The 18,486-nt window shown below is 39.1% G+C and overlaps 1 protein-coding gene across 2 annotated transcripts in view; it reads right to left on the reverse strand.

Moving 5' to 3' along the window:
* exoc4 (exocyst complex component 4) overlaps positions 1–18,486 on the reverse strand; it is a 236,622-nt gene that overhangs the window by 63,268 nt on the left and 154,868 nt on the right. For both annotated transcript variants that reach the window (XM_049474996.1, XM_049474995.1), the window contains exon 11: positions 17,271–17,484. In XM_049474996.1, the coding sequence (XP_049330953.1) occupies positions 17,271–17,484 (214 nt within the window). The remainder of the gene's footprint in view (positions 1–17,270; positions 17,485–18,486) is intronic.

Raw genomic sequence — 18,486 nt, forward strand, 5'->3', positions numbered from 1 at the left:
CTGTATGTTTATGTTCTCAATCAGAGCAGGCCAGCGAGAGACTTTTCCTACCTGAGCTGCTTTAAAACAAATTCTCTCTAATTTAAATCAATTTTCTTTGTGCATTTCAACTAATTTAACTACACAAAACACTTTAAAATGTGATGCTCTACTTCAACAATGATAACAATGAAGTGTCTGATTTGCAAAACACATTTTGTGAATTTTGTATGAGACATATTAGGAAAAAACACTTTAACACATTTGCCATTTAAGCTCTTTGTATATAGAGCTTAGTTTGTATTAGTGTGTATAGTGTGTGTAGTATGTGAGTGTTTAGTATGTGTGTGTGAGTGTTTAGTATGTGTGTGTATATTGTGTATGTTTGAATGTATAGTGTGTGTGTGTGTGTGTGTGTCTGTGTGTAGTGTTTGTATGTGTGCATTGTGTGTCAGTGTATGTGTGTGTATATTGTTGCTGTGTGTGGCTGTGTGTGTGTGTGTATAGTGTGTATGTGTGTGTAGTGTTTGTATGTGTGCATAGTGTGTGTATATGTTTTGCTGTGAGTGTGTGTGTGTTTCTGTGTGTGTGTGTGTGTCTGTGTGTGTACAGTGTGTATGTGTGTGTGTAGTGTGTATGTGTGTTTGTCTATGTTTATAGTGTGTATGTGTGTGTGTGTGTGTGTGTGTGTAGTGTTTGTGTGTGTGTATATTGTTGCTGTGAGTGTGTGTGTTTGTGTGTGTGTGTCCGTGTGTGTATAGTGTGTCTGTGTGTATATTGTGTATGTGTGTAGTGTGTGTATATTGTTGCTGTGTTTGTGTGCAAATAGTGTGTGTATGTATGTATGTCTTTGTATGTGTGTATAGTGTGTCTGTCTTGTGTGTATAGTGTGTATGTGTGTGTAGTTTGTGTATAGTATGCGTATGTCTTTGTATAGTGTGTCTGTGTGTGTATATTGTTGCTGTGTGTGTGCAAATAGTGTGTGTATGTGTGTATGTCTTTGTATGTGTGTATAGTGTGTCTGTGTGTGTGTGTATATTGTTGCTGTGTGTGAGTGTGTGCAAATAGTGTGTGTATATGTGTGTGTGTGTGTATAATGTGTCTCTGTGTGGTGTTTCTTAGTGTAGTGCAATCAGGTAGCATTTACTAGCACTAACCAGGGCTAGCGCTAGCAGTTAGCGGCTAATGCTAATGCTGCTGCACCTAGCTTTAGTGGAAATCTGAAAATATAAGCTTCCTGTAAACAAGCAGAAGTGCTTATCTCACCCAAATAATAATAATGATAATAATAATAATAATAATAATAATAATAATAATAATAATAATAATAATAAATCTGTGCAGAAGGAATATGACGAAAAACATGGCAACACCACTGTTCCTTACTAGTGTCGGATAATGCGTTTTATAATCTTTATAATCACCTTATGTATGAAAATAGACCAGAAAAAAGACCAGAAAATAGATATATGACCATGATATATGGTGTGAGAGTGTGTGTGTGTGTGTGTGTGTGTCAGTGTGCATACTGTGACGAGCACTTTTAGCCTGAACCACCTTCTAGGTTTCGGCCAATTTCAGTCCCTCCAGTCTGAAGTCAGTCCCCCAGCTGTACTGATTATCTCCCCCTGTGCACACGCTGCCCTGTCCCGGAGCTGCCACCCCTCCTGCCACCGGCTCTGGACAACCCTCAACAAGCCCCCGTCCCTCTAATCTGACGGGATCAGTGGCAGCAGTGGCAGCAGCGAGCTGAGCCCTGGGGACAGACACGGGCTTCTTTTCAGGTAACTGGTCAGCAGAGAACGTTCTGCTCAGAGCAGAGAGCTGCTAATCTCCCCCCGCGGAGGAGAGAGAGCAGCGAGAGAGGAGCGAGAAAAGAAAGAGCGACAGTATGAGGAGAAAGCGGCTCCGTTAGTCACAGAGAAGAGCTCTGTAAAATATCTGTTTTTGATTAAAAGCAGAAAGGAAGTGTTTTATAGATTTTGATGAAGGATTGTGTTAGAATGTGTTTGTGAGGAACACAGAGGCTTTATACAGAGTTAATATGATCACTGTGATAAAGATGCTTAGAGGAGTTCCTCTACAGGCTGTGTATGTAGTGTGTGTGTGTGTGTGTGTTGTATGCATTTGTGTGTATTGTATGTGTATAGTGTGTGTGTATATTATGTTGGTGTGGTATGTTTTGTGTGTGAATTGTATGGGTGTGTAGATTGTATTTGTATAGCGTGTGTGTAGTATGTGTGTATAGCATGTGTGTCTAGAGTACATGTGAGTGTATTGTATGTGTATAGTGTGTGTGTGTGTGTGTATAGTATTAGTGTGTATACAGAGTGTGTTTATCTGTGTGTATAATGTGTGTGTGTATAGTGTGTACGTTTATAGTATATGTGTGTCTGTGGGTGTAATATGTGTGTATACAGTATGTGTTTGTGTATAGTGTGTATATAGTATGTGTGTACATGTTGTGTGTGTGTGTTTATCTGTGTGTATAGTGTGGGTTTCGTATGTGTGTGTTTGTCTGTATGTAGTATGTAAGTGTATAGTATGTGTGAGTAAATTGTATGTGTGTGTGTGTGTGTGTGTGTGTGTGTAGTATGTATTGTATGTGTGTGTGTGTGTAGTATGTATTGTGTGTGTGTGTGTGTGTGTGTAGTATGTATTGTGTGTGTGTGTGTGTGTGTAGTATGTATTGTGTGTGTGTGTGTGTGTGTGTAGTATGTATTGTGTGTGTGTGTGTGTGTAGTATGTATTGTGTGTGTGTGTGTGTGTGTGTGTGAAAGCGCACCTCTATTCCATTATGATAATGTGTATATCATTGCCTTCTGTTTGTTTCTCTCTCTGCACCATTAGCCCCATATGGACCTCTTTTGCCAGATGCACTGGGGTGTGTGCTCTTATGTGTGTGTGTGTGTGTGTGTGTGTGTGTGCCCCTAAAGGCCTCTCATAGTAAGCGTGGACATTTGTGTGTTAAAGGCAGAAAAACATTTGAAATATGTCACTGATTAATAACACTGCTTTCTGCTTCTGTACAGACTGTTTTCTAATCACAATTATATATAGATATATATATATATATATATATATTTTTTTTTTTTTTTTTTTTTTTTTTTTTTTTTTTTACAACCTACTAATTTTTTTTATATTAAAATGATCATTTTTCAGTTTTCAGCTTGTTTGTTTTCCATAAAGGCCCTGGATTTTGTACCATTCCCGGTTAGTGAGAACACCTTTAAGCTTCAAGACTTTTGGAACCTAATGAAAACTTTAAAAATTCAGTGTTTGGCATGAATTAGTTTGTATGTTGACCAGCACGCAAACACAAATCTGAAAAAAATAAGAGAGCACTTAAAAATGATGAGTTTCTTTGATTTTACCAAATTTAATACCTCTGGAATATAATCAAGAGGAAGATGGATGATCACCAGCCACCAAACCATCAAGCTGAATTGCTTGAATTTTTGCACCAGGAGTAAAGCAGCATAAAGTTATCCAAAAGCAGTGTGTAAGACTGGTGGAGGAGAACATGATGCCAAGATGCATGAAAACTGTGATAAAAAAGGGTTATTCCACCAAATATTGATTTCTGAACTCTTAAAACTTTATGAATATGAACTTGTTTTCTTTGCATTATTTGAGGACACATGACTATACAACTTGAATTGGTGTCCTTACTTTTTTCCAGTAGGTGCAAAACCACATTTCCATTTTCATTGTAGTTTTATTTTTGTGTGTGTGTGTGTGTGTGTGTGTGTGGGCGGGTATGCGCGTGTCCTTGTGTTCCTGAAGTCATGACAGTGGCAGGAACCCTGCTGTCCTAATCAGGGGGGACACAATGCTCCTTTAGCCCACATTGTTCTGTGATTGGCTGTTGTTGTCTTTGTGTTGAAGAGGTGCTTAATAAAGGCCCACACTGTGTGTTTGTGCCACAATTAGCAGGACTCTTCTAATGGAGCTCTGCCTGTAGGGAGCCAATCAGCAGGTGCCCCAAATACACACACACACAGACACACACACACATACACACACACACACACTTACCGACACACACACACACACCGACAGCAAATATACACATCAGCCCAACAACACATGCCTATCCACAAATGGAAAGGTCAGTCTCATTAGTTCATCTCCAGACTTGCGTGTGTGTGTGTGTGTGTGTGTGTGTTTGAGATTGAGTGAGTGAATACAGTAAGATTAAAAAGGTCAGCTTCATTAGCTGAGCACTGACTGCACTTCCGTGTCAGCATTTCCATAGGAACTGTGATGAGTGACAGTCTCAGTCATCTCTAAAAACTCGCTTAACGGCAGCGGCCGAGTTCTGTTCACTTAAACTCAACACCATCCAGCTCATCCGTTTCTTCAATTTCTCCAAAGTTTTAATAGTCTTACTTTAAATGCAGTGTAATACTGAAGTACTGAGAGTAAGAGTACAGTACTGTGTTATTAGTGTTGTTATTAAAGAAAGCAGTGGAAAGTTAGTGTCACGCCGCCGTGTTCTCCTTCCACACTACCGAACTCCATTTCCCAAAATCCCATGAATAATGACGTCAACAACACCCGCTCACCTTCACCCAATCACGTTACGCTCCGGTGCTCAGACTCGCCTGTGTTATTTCCGGTTCATTCCCCTCTAGCTTCCTGTATTTAAGGCGGCCGTTCGTAAACAAACACTGCGAGGTATTGTCGACTCATGTTGCGTACTGAGCGTTATTTCCCTGTGATTATGATTGCCTTCACGTTACGACCCTGTGTTTCGGTTTATCGGTTTATGTCTTTTGTTTTGCCCTTTTTGGATTCGATGTATGGTTGGACTGCTTTTTGGTTACGAACCTGGACTGTTTATTCGACAACGATTCCTGTTTCTGGTGAGGTTTGCCTGGCTATACTGTTTGCTATCTCTGTGTATCAGCCTGTTATTAAACCTGTCTGTATTTTAACTCGGCTAGCGTCACTCCTTACTATCTGGCGTTACAGTTAGCAGTGCTAAAGGCAAAACGGGAGCAGAGAGATCTTCTCATAAGATCAGCTTTAATCACTCGATTCAATCAATGATGATGTTCAGTGTTGGGCACGTTACTTTTAGAAAAATTTAGTTATAGTTACTAGTTACTTCTCCAAAAAAGTAACTGAGTTACTCCATTATAAAAGTAACTAGTTACCAGTAAAAGTAACTATTGCGTTACTTTTGTGTAACTCGCCCCCGAGATTAGGCAGCCCACCTCGACCGTACAGACTTCAGATTTCACCCCCTACCTTCCACAGCCTTGATAACGTTTCTTTCAGCTAAACTAAGGCTACTAAACTCTTACCTTGATTCAGTGCTTCTGCAGTTTCACCATGGTGAAGCCCCAGAGTCTCTATATACGCTCTATATCATAAAATCCGTTGTAAATGGTGCCACTTTGACCGGTGTTCTGTCAAGTTGTGCTACCTTTGTCAAACGGTGCTCCCACAGTGTATATTTATGGTCTTGGTAAAACGCAGAATCAACCGGAGATCCAATTTAAACCTATAGTTACACTTACACAATAAACAGAGTTGTAAACAGAAGCTGCCTGTGGGCGGTCCTGAGCCATTGTGGGCGTGGCCATGAACTCACTGGTTGATGTCCACACCCTAACATCTCTCTGCTCAACTAGTATTTCTGAGTATTTTCTTTTACAAGCTACTGCAAACAAGGCATCAGCATCATAAACAACTGAGAGAGACTGATAGTATTTCATGAAGAACAAGAAAAAATTGATTTTTGTGGAATGATAACTTTATGTACAGTAATGAAGTAAAAAAAAATACTCCAGTAGATACAGATACAGCATTTAAGTTTTCCTTCTGAATCATCTTTTGTTAATATAAATCACTGTTGATTTAATACCGCTAGTCACTTTGTATTAAACCATGTACTTGTCCTTCGTGATCTGGTTGCCCTTGATCTTTTCCAAGCTATTGGAGCTTTATGGAGGCCGGACCCACGTTACACCACGACTACCGACCACCTCTGAGACTGAAAATCCAAAACACTAGTGAAACTGTGGTGAAACTGTGGTGAACACGGTCATATCGGCCATTCATTGCACACCCACATTGCAACCCACATACTGGATTTGCTCATAAATACTGAATGGAGGTACAGCTTGACAAATGTCCAATATCTCACACTGCAAAGCAATGGTCCATGGTGTGTGTGTGTGTGTGTGTGTGTGTGTGTGTGTGTGTGTGTGGGGTGGGGGGGGGTGGGGTGAGTACGTCCACGGCCACATAAAGAGAGGGATTTTGGAGTGGAGTGTGGACATGCGGCCCCAGTGACCAGCCCCCGCAAATCCAGTGACTGGGATCAAGAAGATTTATGGAGCCAATCTCCAGCCGGGCTGCAGAGTGACCCCCTCCTGCGGATACGTTTCTAATTAAATGAATCAATCAGCGAGTGCAGTGGCTGCAGATAGCATCAGAGTCTCAGAGAGCCCAGCAGCTGCACGGGAACGAGACAAAAACAAGCAAATAAATAAATAAATAAACAAGCATTCCAGTGATTACCTGCAGAAACGATGGAGGAAAAGGTAAGAGCAGTGCAGGGTGCAGGGCGCAGAGTGCGGACAGTTCCCGGCCGATACCCCCGCACAGCCTCTTATCACCGCACGCTGACGGAGGAGACTGAAACACACCTCTCAGCGCTCAGCTTTTATCAGAAATGAAGTGAAACCGGCCACTGCAGCACTGAGAGCACTGGCTCTCAGAAACAGCACTGTTATTACTGCTAATTCCACTGCAACAGCATCAGGTCCTTACCTGGACTGAGGCCTATTCAGCTTAGAAAAAAGCACCAGCAATAGACCTCAAAACCTTTAAAATACTCAAAACACTCAAATCAGATTTGTTTTCCTTTTTTTTAATCAAAGCATCCAAATTTCAATCAATCAAACAACTTCATATGATATTTGTGGCCATTTCATCTCTAATTCACTCATTACTATGGTTATCACAGTAATAATTAGGGTTGTAATGGTACAAAAAATTCCCGTTACGTTTTCAGTACGTTTTCGGTACATTTTTGGTACGGTTGGTGGAAAAAAATAAAGAGGCTGAACATTCTGTATAGCCGTACCTTTTATAAGAATTATTACTTTATAATAACAATGAATAACAATTCATTATAATCATGTTTGGGGTTTTTTTTGGCATATATTAGTGGTGTTACAAATAAATTTAAATGATTTAATGCTAGAATTTTGTATGCTATATTTATATATAATTGGTATTATTGTGAGGGGACAGTAATAATAGTGTAGTTTGGTTTAGGTCTGGCAGACTAGATCATTTTTTATTTTATTATAATATCTCAGAGAGAGAGAGAGAGAGAGAGAGAGAGAGAGAGAGAGAGAGGCAGTACGAGCGCCTAACCCTGCGTTCACACTGGAAAGAGACCATTCATTTCCTATGGCAGGGCACAATTTCCATGCAGTGCAACTCAGTAGGCAGTATCTGATACTTTTGGACTGAAGGATCAGTACAAGAAGATGCCAATTAAAGTTGAATAATGTTTATAACATTATGACTCAAAAACCAAAGCTCTACATATTTTATCAGTACTAAAAATTTGGAATAAAAAGGTCAATACTTAAGACAAAAAAAAAAAAAACTTTATTCCTTCACTTTATCAATTTTTACACAAAAAATAATGACAAAAAATATATATAATTTTGAATAGCAGGCAACCAGATGTTCCCAAACTTCTGACAGGAAGTGCCACTACACACACACATATATATATAAATGGCCAGTCTTTTTCTGCAAAACCCCCATCACAGGAGAGCACTCCTCTAAGCATCATTGCACTCCTCCATTTGGCCCAAACCATATCTCAGAAGTAATTCACACTATGGAGGGAAGCCATGCTCATCTCAGAAACACTTCCTCATATAACGGATGGCTGTCCATCTCAACAAGACCCTCAGACTGGATCCGGCTCTTTACTGCTCCGGAATGGTTGGAATTCCCAACATATATTTCACTTCTGCAGCTGAATTGTTTTATAACATACAAATAAAAAAGATGGCAGAATAAAAAAACCTCCTGGAATAGATACGAAATGCTGTATTTTTCAGAGTATAAGGCGCAAAAAATCCTTAAATTTTCCTTGGATTTTATAATCCAGTGCGCCTTAAGTATGAATTTTATCAGTCAGGTATTAAGGATCAGTAAAGCCACTCTGCTGAAGTACAGCGTTATAAGGGTGATTTTTTTTAGTGAAGTTTCTCCAGCTCTAAGGCTGGAGCAGTGTTAGCAATACCTGTTAACCGTGCTAAGTTCCAGCTCTTTCACTGTTCAGAGGTGAGAGGCTAGCACTGCTGGAGCAGGATTAGCATTACCCACTAACCTAAATGGGCTAAGCGCTAGCTCTTTCACCGTTCAGAGGGTTTTTACCACAGTTTAAAACAAGACTTTCTGGAACACTTAGGGTTTCTCAGTGTAGCGCTATTGGGCGCCATTAATGGAAATCATTAATGGAAAGACATTTAAGATTACTGTAAATAAACGGAAAAGCTTAACTCACCTAAATAAACCGTTTTCAGGAGAAATATGTGTAGATTAAAAGAACCACCCAGCAGCAAGATCAATTAATTTAAAGGAAAACATGGCGACACCACTATTCCTTACTAGTGTAGCATAATGTGCCTTATAATCTTGTGCGCTGTATGTATAAAAGATGATATGCAATGGTATATATCAGCAATGGTGGCACAGACAATGGAACTACCATCACTGTGACTGACCTTCTACTGTATGATGCAAACACACACACACACACACACACACACACGAATACAAACAAACAGGAAACAAACAGTAGGAGTAGGAAGCAGATTACACAGCAGTCGAGGATGTGTAATCCTGTTTTCAGGCCAAAAAACTGTCAAACACAAAAATAAGAACACAGGAAATTCCTCCTCATTCTCCTCTCTGCTCTCTCTCTGTGTCCACACTGAAAAAGAACAGAACCCAACACAATCCAACACCAGCAGCTACACACAAACTATTCATGATGCACAGGAAGACCATCCAAACCCTGACAGTGCTCACCACTACTGTCACGAGACTGGGAACTTTTTGTTTTTGGGCGAGAGGACCAGTGTTAAGATCCCTGCACTTCAAAATGTCTTCCCATGACTCTCTGAGTCTATTAACTCACTTCCTGCAAAAGTACACACATACAGTACACACTACAGCTGCCACTAATGATTATTTCGGTAGTCGACTAATCTAATAATTATTTTTTTTGATTAATCGATTAGTCAGCGATTATTTCTGCCATGTCCTTCAACTCTAAAAACAATAGAATCTGCTAAACATGAGCTTTAAATGACATTTAAATGTCCAGATGTTGTTTAAATGTGGAAAGTATTAATATTTATTGAGTAAATATGCAATCTGTTGTCTTTGGGCACATTTGGAGACACAGGTCTTGTGGGGTGTTAACTGTGTGAGCCAGGTGAGTCCATTGTATTACTTTTATTGTTGATGATTATGGCTTACAGCCAATAAAAACCCAAAAATCAGTGTTTTAGTAAATTAGAATATTATATAAGACCAATTGGTACTTTTGGAGCAGTGTGGGCAGTGTGCCAAGTCCTGCTGGAAAATGAAATCCACATCTTCATAAAAGTTGTCAGTAGCAGAGGGAAGCTGTAAGATATGCAGTGCTGTAAGATTTTGTCGAAAAACAAAACTGCACTGACTTTAGACTTGATAATAAAACACAGTGGATCAACACCAGCAGATGACATGTCTCTCCAAACCATCACTGATCATCAGTAAATTTTACATTTTATTTAAAGGAAATCAAGGGAGCAGAGTCTGGAGGAAGAGTGGAGAGACACACAGTCCAAACTGCTCGAGGTCTAGTGTGAAGTTTCTACAATCAGTGATGGTTTGGAGATATTTCTGTGCTGCCACTATGATCGCAAGATTGCTTGTTCAAATCCCGGTCATGCAGCTTGCAGTCAGCTGTCAAAAGCCCTGAGAGAGCACAGTTGGTCTTGCTCTCTCTCTCTGGGTGGGTACAATACAGTAGATGGCGAACGTTCTTAATCTTCATTACTCCTAGGGTGATGTGGATCAGCACAAGGCTGCGTCTGTGAGCTGATGTATCAGAACCTCGTCGCTGCACATTCCTCCAAGCGTGATCACATTCTCACACAGTTAATGCCAGGTGTAAATACGGCTTTGGTACTTCATTGAGTTTCAGATTCTGTTCTGGCCGCAAAGAGAAGATAGAGAGGAAAAGCGTACGACGTTCCTTAATCTGTGTGTTTATCTCAGTGTGTGCTGTGGGAACGTCTGCTCTGGAGGAAACAGAGGGCTGGCAGTTGGAGGCTTTGAGTGGAAGAGCCGTGAGTCACTTTCTGAGTACAGAAAACGGATTCTCTTTAAACGACAAACATTCAGTCCTTACAAAACACCAATAAATTCTCAGACACACACACACACACACATCTAACAGCTCCGAAAACACAGGGACAGAGAAAACTACACACAAACATGCTCAGACTTCAAGAAAGTAGTTCATTAGACACTCAATTCAAACTGTAGGCTCTCTCTCTTTCTTTCGTTCTCTCTCTTCTTTCTATTCTCTTTCATAGACACACACACACTTACACACACTCTTACACACAGTAGCAGGAAGTGGATCACACACGCAGCAGCACAAAGAGAAGGCCAGGCCGGGGATGTGGCGTGCAGGCTGGCAGGCGTGGAGCAGAGGCATCTTTGATTGGGGTAATTAAAAAAGAAAAAAAAAGCCCAAAACAAAAGAGCAGTTTTATGGAGCGCCCGCTATCTGGAGAGTCGCTCATTAGCCCAGCAGGGTAATTAGCAAGATGCCGCAGTCCTCGTTAAGGAGAAGTCATAATCGTAAACAAACGGCGGTGAACTCCCGTCGTCATCCCTTCTGTAATGAACTGCCACTGATCTCCAAATGAAAGGAGCGCAAAGACACAGACACACACTCAAACACACACTCAAACACACACTCACACACACACTCAAACACACACTCACACACACACTCACTCACTCAGTGCTGGAGTTCACATCTCAATATAAAGAGAAGCAGCATCCCATAATGCCTCTTATCTTTGGTCTGTCAACCAATAAAATCTTTAATTGTGCCAGATTTGAATGCTGAAAGGTCCTCAAAAAGATTTAGATTCAGACACAAATGGCGGCACACCCCCCCCTCCCCCCTCGCTTTTAAAGCACAACTACAATACAAAACATTACATTACATTATATTATATTACATTTAACAGTAGCGTCTATCCAAATTGACTTACAAATGAAGAGTTTGATTCCAAAACTCGGTAAACGGCGTTTTAAAAAAAAAAATGAGTTAGAGCCAGAATCAGAATGTTATGTGACCACTCTTGAAAAGCCAATATTCAAGTTTCATCAAAACGCCACACCCGCCGTGTAATACTGCCCTGCTTTCTCTCTTTCTTTCCAAAATGCAACAAAAGCCAGTCTTGATTTCCCCCAGAACGCCACATCTACCCTCATCCAATCACAGTGCAGCTATGGAATGTAAACATCATAGCACGCGCCCTGTTGGGCCGGCCGGCATTCCGTGTAGCCTACTTTCACTTTCGTTTTTCACTCTCAAAGTGAAGAAAAAAAAAAACATGCCAAGGATTTATTGCGTTTTGCAAAAAAACTAATTATTTTTTTTAAATAAATCTTTAAATATTAAAATCTTGATTAATTTTTTTTTGTGTTATTTTAACCTTAGTATGGTATTTGACAGTTTGAAACAGAAAATTGATAAAAATGGATTTATACCGTTTTGGAACCAAACTCTTCAAATAATGATGTACATTCAGCAATAGAGTAGAGAACAGGCCTGTCACTATAACAATTTTTTTTTGCAAACATAAATCATTGCGATAAACAATATTGTTGGCGTTTTTAGACCACTAAAACTTGGCACTGATAAAATGATAGCCTAACAAAGGAACATCATAACAAAGAATTTACCCTTTTTAAAGACAATAAACTTTCCCATCCTGTTCACGCGCCTAATTTTGGAACTGAATCTAATTTTGACGTGCAACCCCGGTCTGTCCCAGCTGGCCCGCGTTGAACCGGCATAAACACCCAGCCTTTACTCAAGAGATGACGCTGACGTTGATGGTGAGAGGAAGGCTGCATGGCAACATGAACCTAAGAGACACTAAAGTTAAGCAACTTCAGTGTCGCACTGGGACGTTATTATGTTTACTTAAGTCTGTTTGGGGTGTTGATGGAGGGCATTTTTCCCTAATAAAGTTTTTTTTTTTTTTTTTAGTTTTAGACAATATCACGATTAATAAAATGATTGAAGTCATGTCAATTTATTAAACGATAAGTTGATAAGGTAGTTATTGTGACAGGCCTAGTAGAGAATATAGACGTTTTATGACAGGACCTAAAAGGACCATTTCCACACTCCACACACAGGGTTGCCAGGTACTAACAAGGCAATAATATGCAAAAGTGTGCTGCAGCCATGAAAATGTGTGAGTTGGCTATTTTTTCTGTTAACAGGTAATCACTGAGCTTCAGTAAGGTTGCTAACCATAACTAGGTAATTTATCATCACCACTAATGTAGTAGAGATGTTGAGTTTGGAAACTGAAACTTATACATTTACAGATTCTTCTCCATTCTTCTCTCTACCGATGTTCCTTAGCCAAAAAGTTAATTTACAACTTTATAAGTCTACAGAACTTATTTCCAAAGTGCTTCAGGCTTGTTAACCTCTAAAATGCCACACTAAAATGTGATTCCTTAATTTTCCCTGGTACAAATTAGGAAAAACGTAGAAAAGTAATCCTTCAGCTTAATAAAAGTTAAGAAACATAAGAGTTTAAAATGGTCTTTTAAAGCTCCAGACTCTAAAAGTAGAAAATAACATGACTCCAGAGTCTGCAAAAATATTCATGAAGGTCTTTTGCAGTCAAAAAGTGCTTTGTAGCTGCTTACAGAAAATCATATTTGCTGTTTGTTGAGAGAAGGTCAGAAGAGTCAGATTATTAATAAGGTTTGGAAACTTGCCTTACCTGACTTTTTATAATGATGACTGAACAAGCCAATTAAGGCCTAAGGATAAAAAGACCTTGGAAAAAAGTACATAAATGCTCAAATAGGTTATAAAAGAAACAATGGTAGAGTGTTCCTTGACGTTTTCTCCTCAATATACATAAAAAATATACTAACCAGAAATAATACAATCTTTTTCAACCAAACTTTGAAAAAAGAAAGTTTAATCACTTTAATAAGTTCACTTTCTCTTTACTACACGCTGTTCTGTATTCACCTTAACAGAAACTATGACCAAGGCTGGTATATTATATAATTATATACTTCACAAAAAAACTGCATATATAAAGAAGCCCCAAACTCTTAAAAAATTTCCATTTTCAATTTTTTCTGAAAAAAAAAAACAATAGTCTTAGAGGTTTATTAGAATTCTCTGTTTCTTTTTATCCAAGTAATTATAAATACATTAAACAATATTGAGATCTGGACACTGTGGTGGCTTTCATGAATTATATTTATATAAAATATTTATTATTTATACCCGATTCTTTTTGGATTGGCTTCACATTATTGAAATTCTAGAGTACAGAACACATACACAGAATCTCTGAAGAGATGGAAGCTAGTTCTGATGGTGTACCACACACTTTTACACACTCAAACTTCCGACACTGCCACTGGGAACACTCCATGAACCCATTTGATCATGGATAGTACGTCCAATCCATGCCAAAAATGTTCAAATTATGTTCAATTGCACTTTGTATGCATGCATAAATAGTAGGGTTTATTTTGTGTCTTTGCGAAGTATTGCCAACCTTCTTTGTTGCATATCAAACATTCACTCTTTTTTGTATTTTTTCTTCATGTATGACCTTATTTTCCTCTCTGTTGGAACATCTCTCTTTGGACTGCTCCATTTTTCTACTGGTTTGCAAGTATTCTATTTTTTCTTCTTAGGCTTTACTTTGTATTGTTAATACAGTAAGGTCCATACGGTCCATAAATATTTAGACAGTGATACAATCTTTAGCTTTTAGGCTCTGAATACCACAACACTGGACTTGAAATGAAACATGAAATATGATTTAACTGAAGTGTAGACTTTCAGGTTTAATTTAAGGGGGTTGAATAAAAATATCATATGAAGTGTTTAGGAATTGCAACCATTTTTCTACGAAAGCCTCCTCATTCCAGGGGTTCAGAAGTAATTGGACAAATGAACTTTACTTCTTCACCCTTTTAAAATGCTTTCCCAGGCTTTTACTGTAGATTGTTTCACTGTCCAAATATTTATGGAAATATTTAAGTCATGGTTGCTGCAGGATTTTGGTACATTTCAGGGGTGGTCACTTCTGAAAATTTGATCTTCAATTTGATCATTTTTAGTCATATATTTATTAAATACAGGTAATAGACTATCAAAAAGTTTGATTCGTCAAGCAGTTTTTTAAATTAGATTATGCCATATATTTGGTAACTTACAGTAACAGGGTTGCGAGTAACAGGGTTGCAAATCTAGGCTAAGTTGTGGTTTACCCCAGGAACAGATGCTAACTGTAAAATTTAGCATGTATACAAGATCAAGGACAAGCATGGTTATATAAGTATATAAAGTAAATTTAGACTCTACTCATTATTAGTCTTACAATATGAGTAACAGGGTTGAGTTCACTGAGTGACACACACAACTTGGACAAACATATTTGGAAAAAAAAAGGAAATTGTTAGAGCACTTCTTAGAACAGACCAACCAAACAAAAGGGAAAACTATAAAATAGAATAAAATGATTTCCATGACAGCACATATTAGAGACACTGCGAGTCACCTTGGACTGAAGTCCCGTTTCTGACAGACGTATCATACGAGACAGTGGGAGAAGAGAGAATAAACAGTGTGCACGCATTAAGAGAAGGAGCAAGGTGAGCATAGCTGCAGCCTTCACTCCCCATTGGTTAAAAAGAGCCACTGTCTCCATGGCGATGAAAGTGCCACTTCCTGTGCCAGAGGAAAAGGCCCAGGGGGATGGAGACAGCTGACAGCTGGTCTCCACAGAGATGAGCCACGTATTATATAACCAGCAGTTCCCTGTCGATTCCAGGTTAGCCTGGATCAAACCCCGTCTCTGCTCCAGTTCTGAGCTGTGGAGATACAGTAAGTGTTTCGGTGGCCTTCATCAGCTCCCTCACGTGCAGGTAAAGTGGATGGCACAGGAAACGCATTTACCTACGCAGCTTTCACCCTTCACCCCGCAGGGCCGGCGCACCAATGTTGTGGTTAAATGATTTCATGACTTCACAAGTAGGGCCAATGACAGAAGCCTTCATCTGGGATCAAACCCAGGACCTCTGGCATGACTGGCACGTTCACTGAGTACTGGGCTGCTGTCATTTCAATCGTACATAAAATGGGTTTTAACTGATAGTACATTACTATTTCTAAGCAGCATCATATGAGAACTGGTACTGTATTTCTTGATCCATCACTAAGCGTGAAGTAAGCATGTGAATTCATGTGGTAGAGTAATATAACACGATTTAACGTAAAAATGGGCAGCACAGTGGCTAAAAGGTTAGAACATTTGCCCTTGTGGGTGTTACAGGGACTAAAACAAGCGAACGCGGGCGATAATGGGATTAAAACAATTGGGAGTGGGCAATAACAGGACTAAATCAGGTGGAAGTGGGCAATAATGGGACTAAAACAAGCTGGAATGGGCAATAACGGGGCTAATACAAGTAAAAGTGGGCAATAATGGGACTAAAATAGGTAAAAGAGGGCAATAACTGGGCTAATAGAAGTAAAAGTGGGCAAAATTGGGACTAAAACAAGCAGAAGTGGCGATAACAGGACTAAAACAAGCAAAGGCAGGTAACAACAGGACAAAAACAAGTGGAATATGCAATAACGGGACCAAAACAAGCGGAAATGTGCAATAACAGGACTAAAACAAGCAAAAGTGTGCAATTAATGGGACTAAAACAAGCAGAAGTATGCAATAACAGGACTAAAACAAGCGGAAGCAGGTGATAAAGGGACTAAAACAAGCGGAAGTGTGCAATAATGGGACTATAACAAGCAGAAGCGGGTAATAAAGGGACTAAAACAAGTGAAAGTGTGTAATAACAGGACTAAAACAAGCAGAAGTGTGCAATAACGGGACTAAAACAAGCGGAAGCGGATGATAAGGGACTAAAACAAGTGGAAGTGTGCAATAACGGGACTAAAACAAGCAGAAGCGGGTAATAAAGGGATTAAAACAAGCGGAAGCGGTTATAACGAGACTAAAACAAGTGGAAGTGTGCAATAACGGGTCTAAAACAAGCGGAAGCGGATGATAAGGGACTAAAACAAGTGGAAGTGTGCAATAACGGGACTAAAACAAGCAGAAGTGTTCAATAACAGGACTAAAACAAGTGAAAGTGTGTAATAACGGGACTAAAACAAGCAGAAGTATTCAATAACAGGACTAAAACAAGTGAAAGTGTGCAATAATGGGACTAAAACAAGCAGAAGCGGGTAATAAAGGGACTAAAACAAGTGAAAGTGTGTAATAACAGGACTAAAACAAGCAGAAGTGCGCAATAACGGGACTAAAACAAGCGAAAACAGGTTATAATGGGATTAAAACAAGCGGAAGCGGTTATAACGAGACTAAAACAAGTGGAAGTGTGCAATAACGGGTCTAAAACAAGCGGAAGCGGATGATAAGGGACTAAAACAAGTGGAAGTGTGCAATAACGGGACTAAAACAAGCAGAAGTGTTCAATAACGGGACTAAAACAAGTGAAAGTGTGCAAAAACGGGACTAAAACAAGCGGAAGTGTGCAATAACAGGACTAAAACAAGCGGAAGTGTGCAATTACGGGACTAAAACAAGCGGAAGTGTGCAATAACGGGACTAAAACAAGCGGAAGTGTGCAATAACGGGACTAAAACAAGCGGAAGTGTGCAATAATGGGTCTAAAACAAGCAGAAGCAGGTATGTAATGTTAGTATGACTGTACACCCAGATACTGATTGGAAGTCAGTGCCTGATGCAGTCCTGCAGGTGGACGGTTGTTTCCGGTTAAGAGTACGCTGTGCGCGATTGGCTGGCGTTTCTCACTGGTGTGTGTTGATGAGTGTTATTTATTGTGTGTAGAATGTAATTGTAAGCTTCCGTGGGTGCCTAAAAAGTCAATGAAGCGCTATATAAGTAAATAAATAAAAAAAGTACCTGCAGCAGAGGTCTCTGTACACCCAGGTTCTTCATAGTGTCTGCGCTGGCCAGGATCTTCAGTGGATCAGACACTTTAGTAACAGCCTCGATCTCTTTGTTGGTCTCAGTGCGCACCTGGTTGAGGAACAGGTCGTTGATGTAGTAGGTGAGGAAGGTGCGGAGCTGGCACTGCTTGCCGGGACCCATGCTCATCTCCACCTCCTGAATAAACCTGTACAGATAGAAAAGAGAAAAACAGTGATTTAACAAAACCTGAAAGAAATCAATCTGGGTTATTTACACTACCAATTATGGATTTTTGTGAAGACTTCAGCTCTTGGTTTTGGTATTTGAGGCTCCATAAAGTACTGATATGTAATTTCACTGCCAGTTCATGCTCAGTTGATTCCAGGTGTTTGATATAATTTGTATTTGGTGTTTTTTTTCTTGAAATTCTCAATATATGCAGTGCAAAGATGTGTAAATCCAACCAAAAGAGACCACAGTTAGGTTAAAAACACAAACCAATCAGAGAGACAGCAGAAATTTGCAGTGATTTGCAAAATCAACAAAGAAAGTGAAATCAGAAACAAAAAGGTCTGGAATACTATTAAATTAGATTATCATGGAATTTTTGTATTTGTTAAAGAAAAAAAAAACAAAAATTCTAATCAAAAACACTCAAAAGCAGTCTGAGTATTGTTGTGAAAGGTTACAATCAAGAAATGTCTTAATGAGTCTAAACAGAAGGTTTAGAAAGTGCAAACCACTGGTAACAATCAGGAACAGAAATGCCAAAATTGGCTTTGCCAGAGTGTTAATTTTGACCTATTTTAAAAAGGCCATGTTTTTTTTTTTTTTGACCCAAACAAACCCATGGTGCTTATATATATATATATATATATATATATATATATATATATATATATATATATATATATATATATATATACAGAATTTAGTAGTGCTATAGGGTTAGTACTGGAGAAAAAAAAACGTAACTAGCTCCTTTTAAAAGCGTATTATTTGTCTATACAGGTCTATTACAAATATTTTAACAATTTAAATGCTTTAATAAAATGTATAACATTTCACATAACTAGTTCTGACCCTTCTAGAACATTTTAAAATAGGTTTAAAAAGTTATAAATTGTTTTATCAGGATTTTAACCCTCAATCATGTGCCCTCTTTATTACAATAAGAAAAATAAAATACATATGAGCTGTTCAATTT

Source organism: Astyanax mexicanus, chromosome 2 (assembly GCF_023375975.1).
Source record: "Astyanax mexicanus isolate ESR-SI-001 chromosome 2, AstMex3_surface, whole genome shotgun sequence".
Taxonomy (NCBI): Eukaryota; Metazoa; Chordata; class Actinopteri; order Characiformes; family Acestrorhamphidae; genus Astyanax; species Astyanax mexicanus.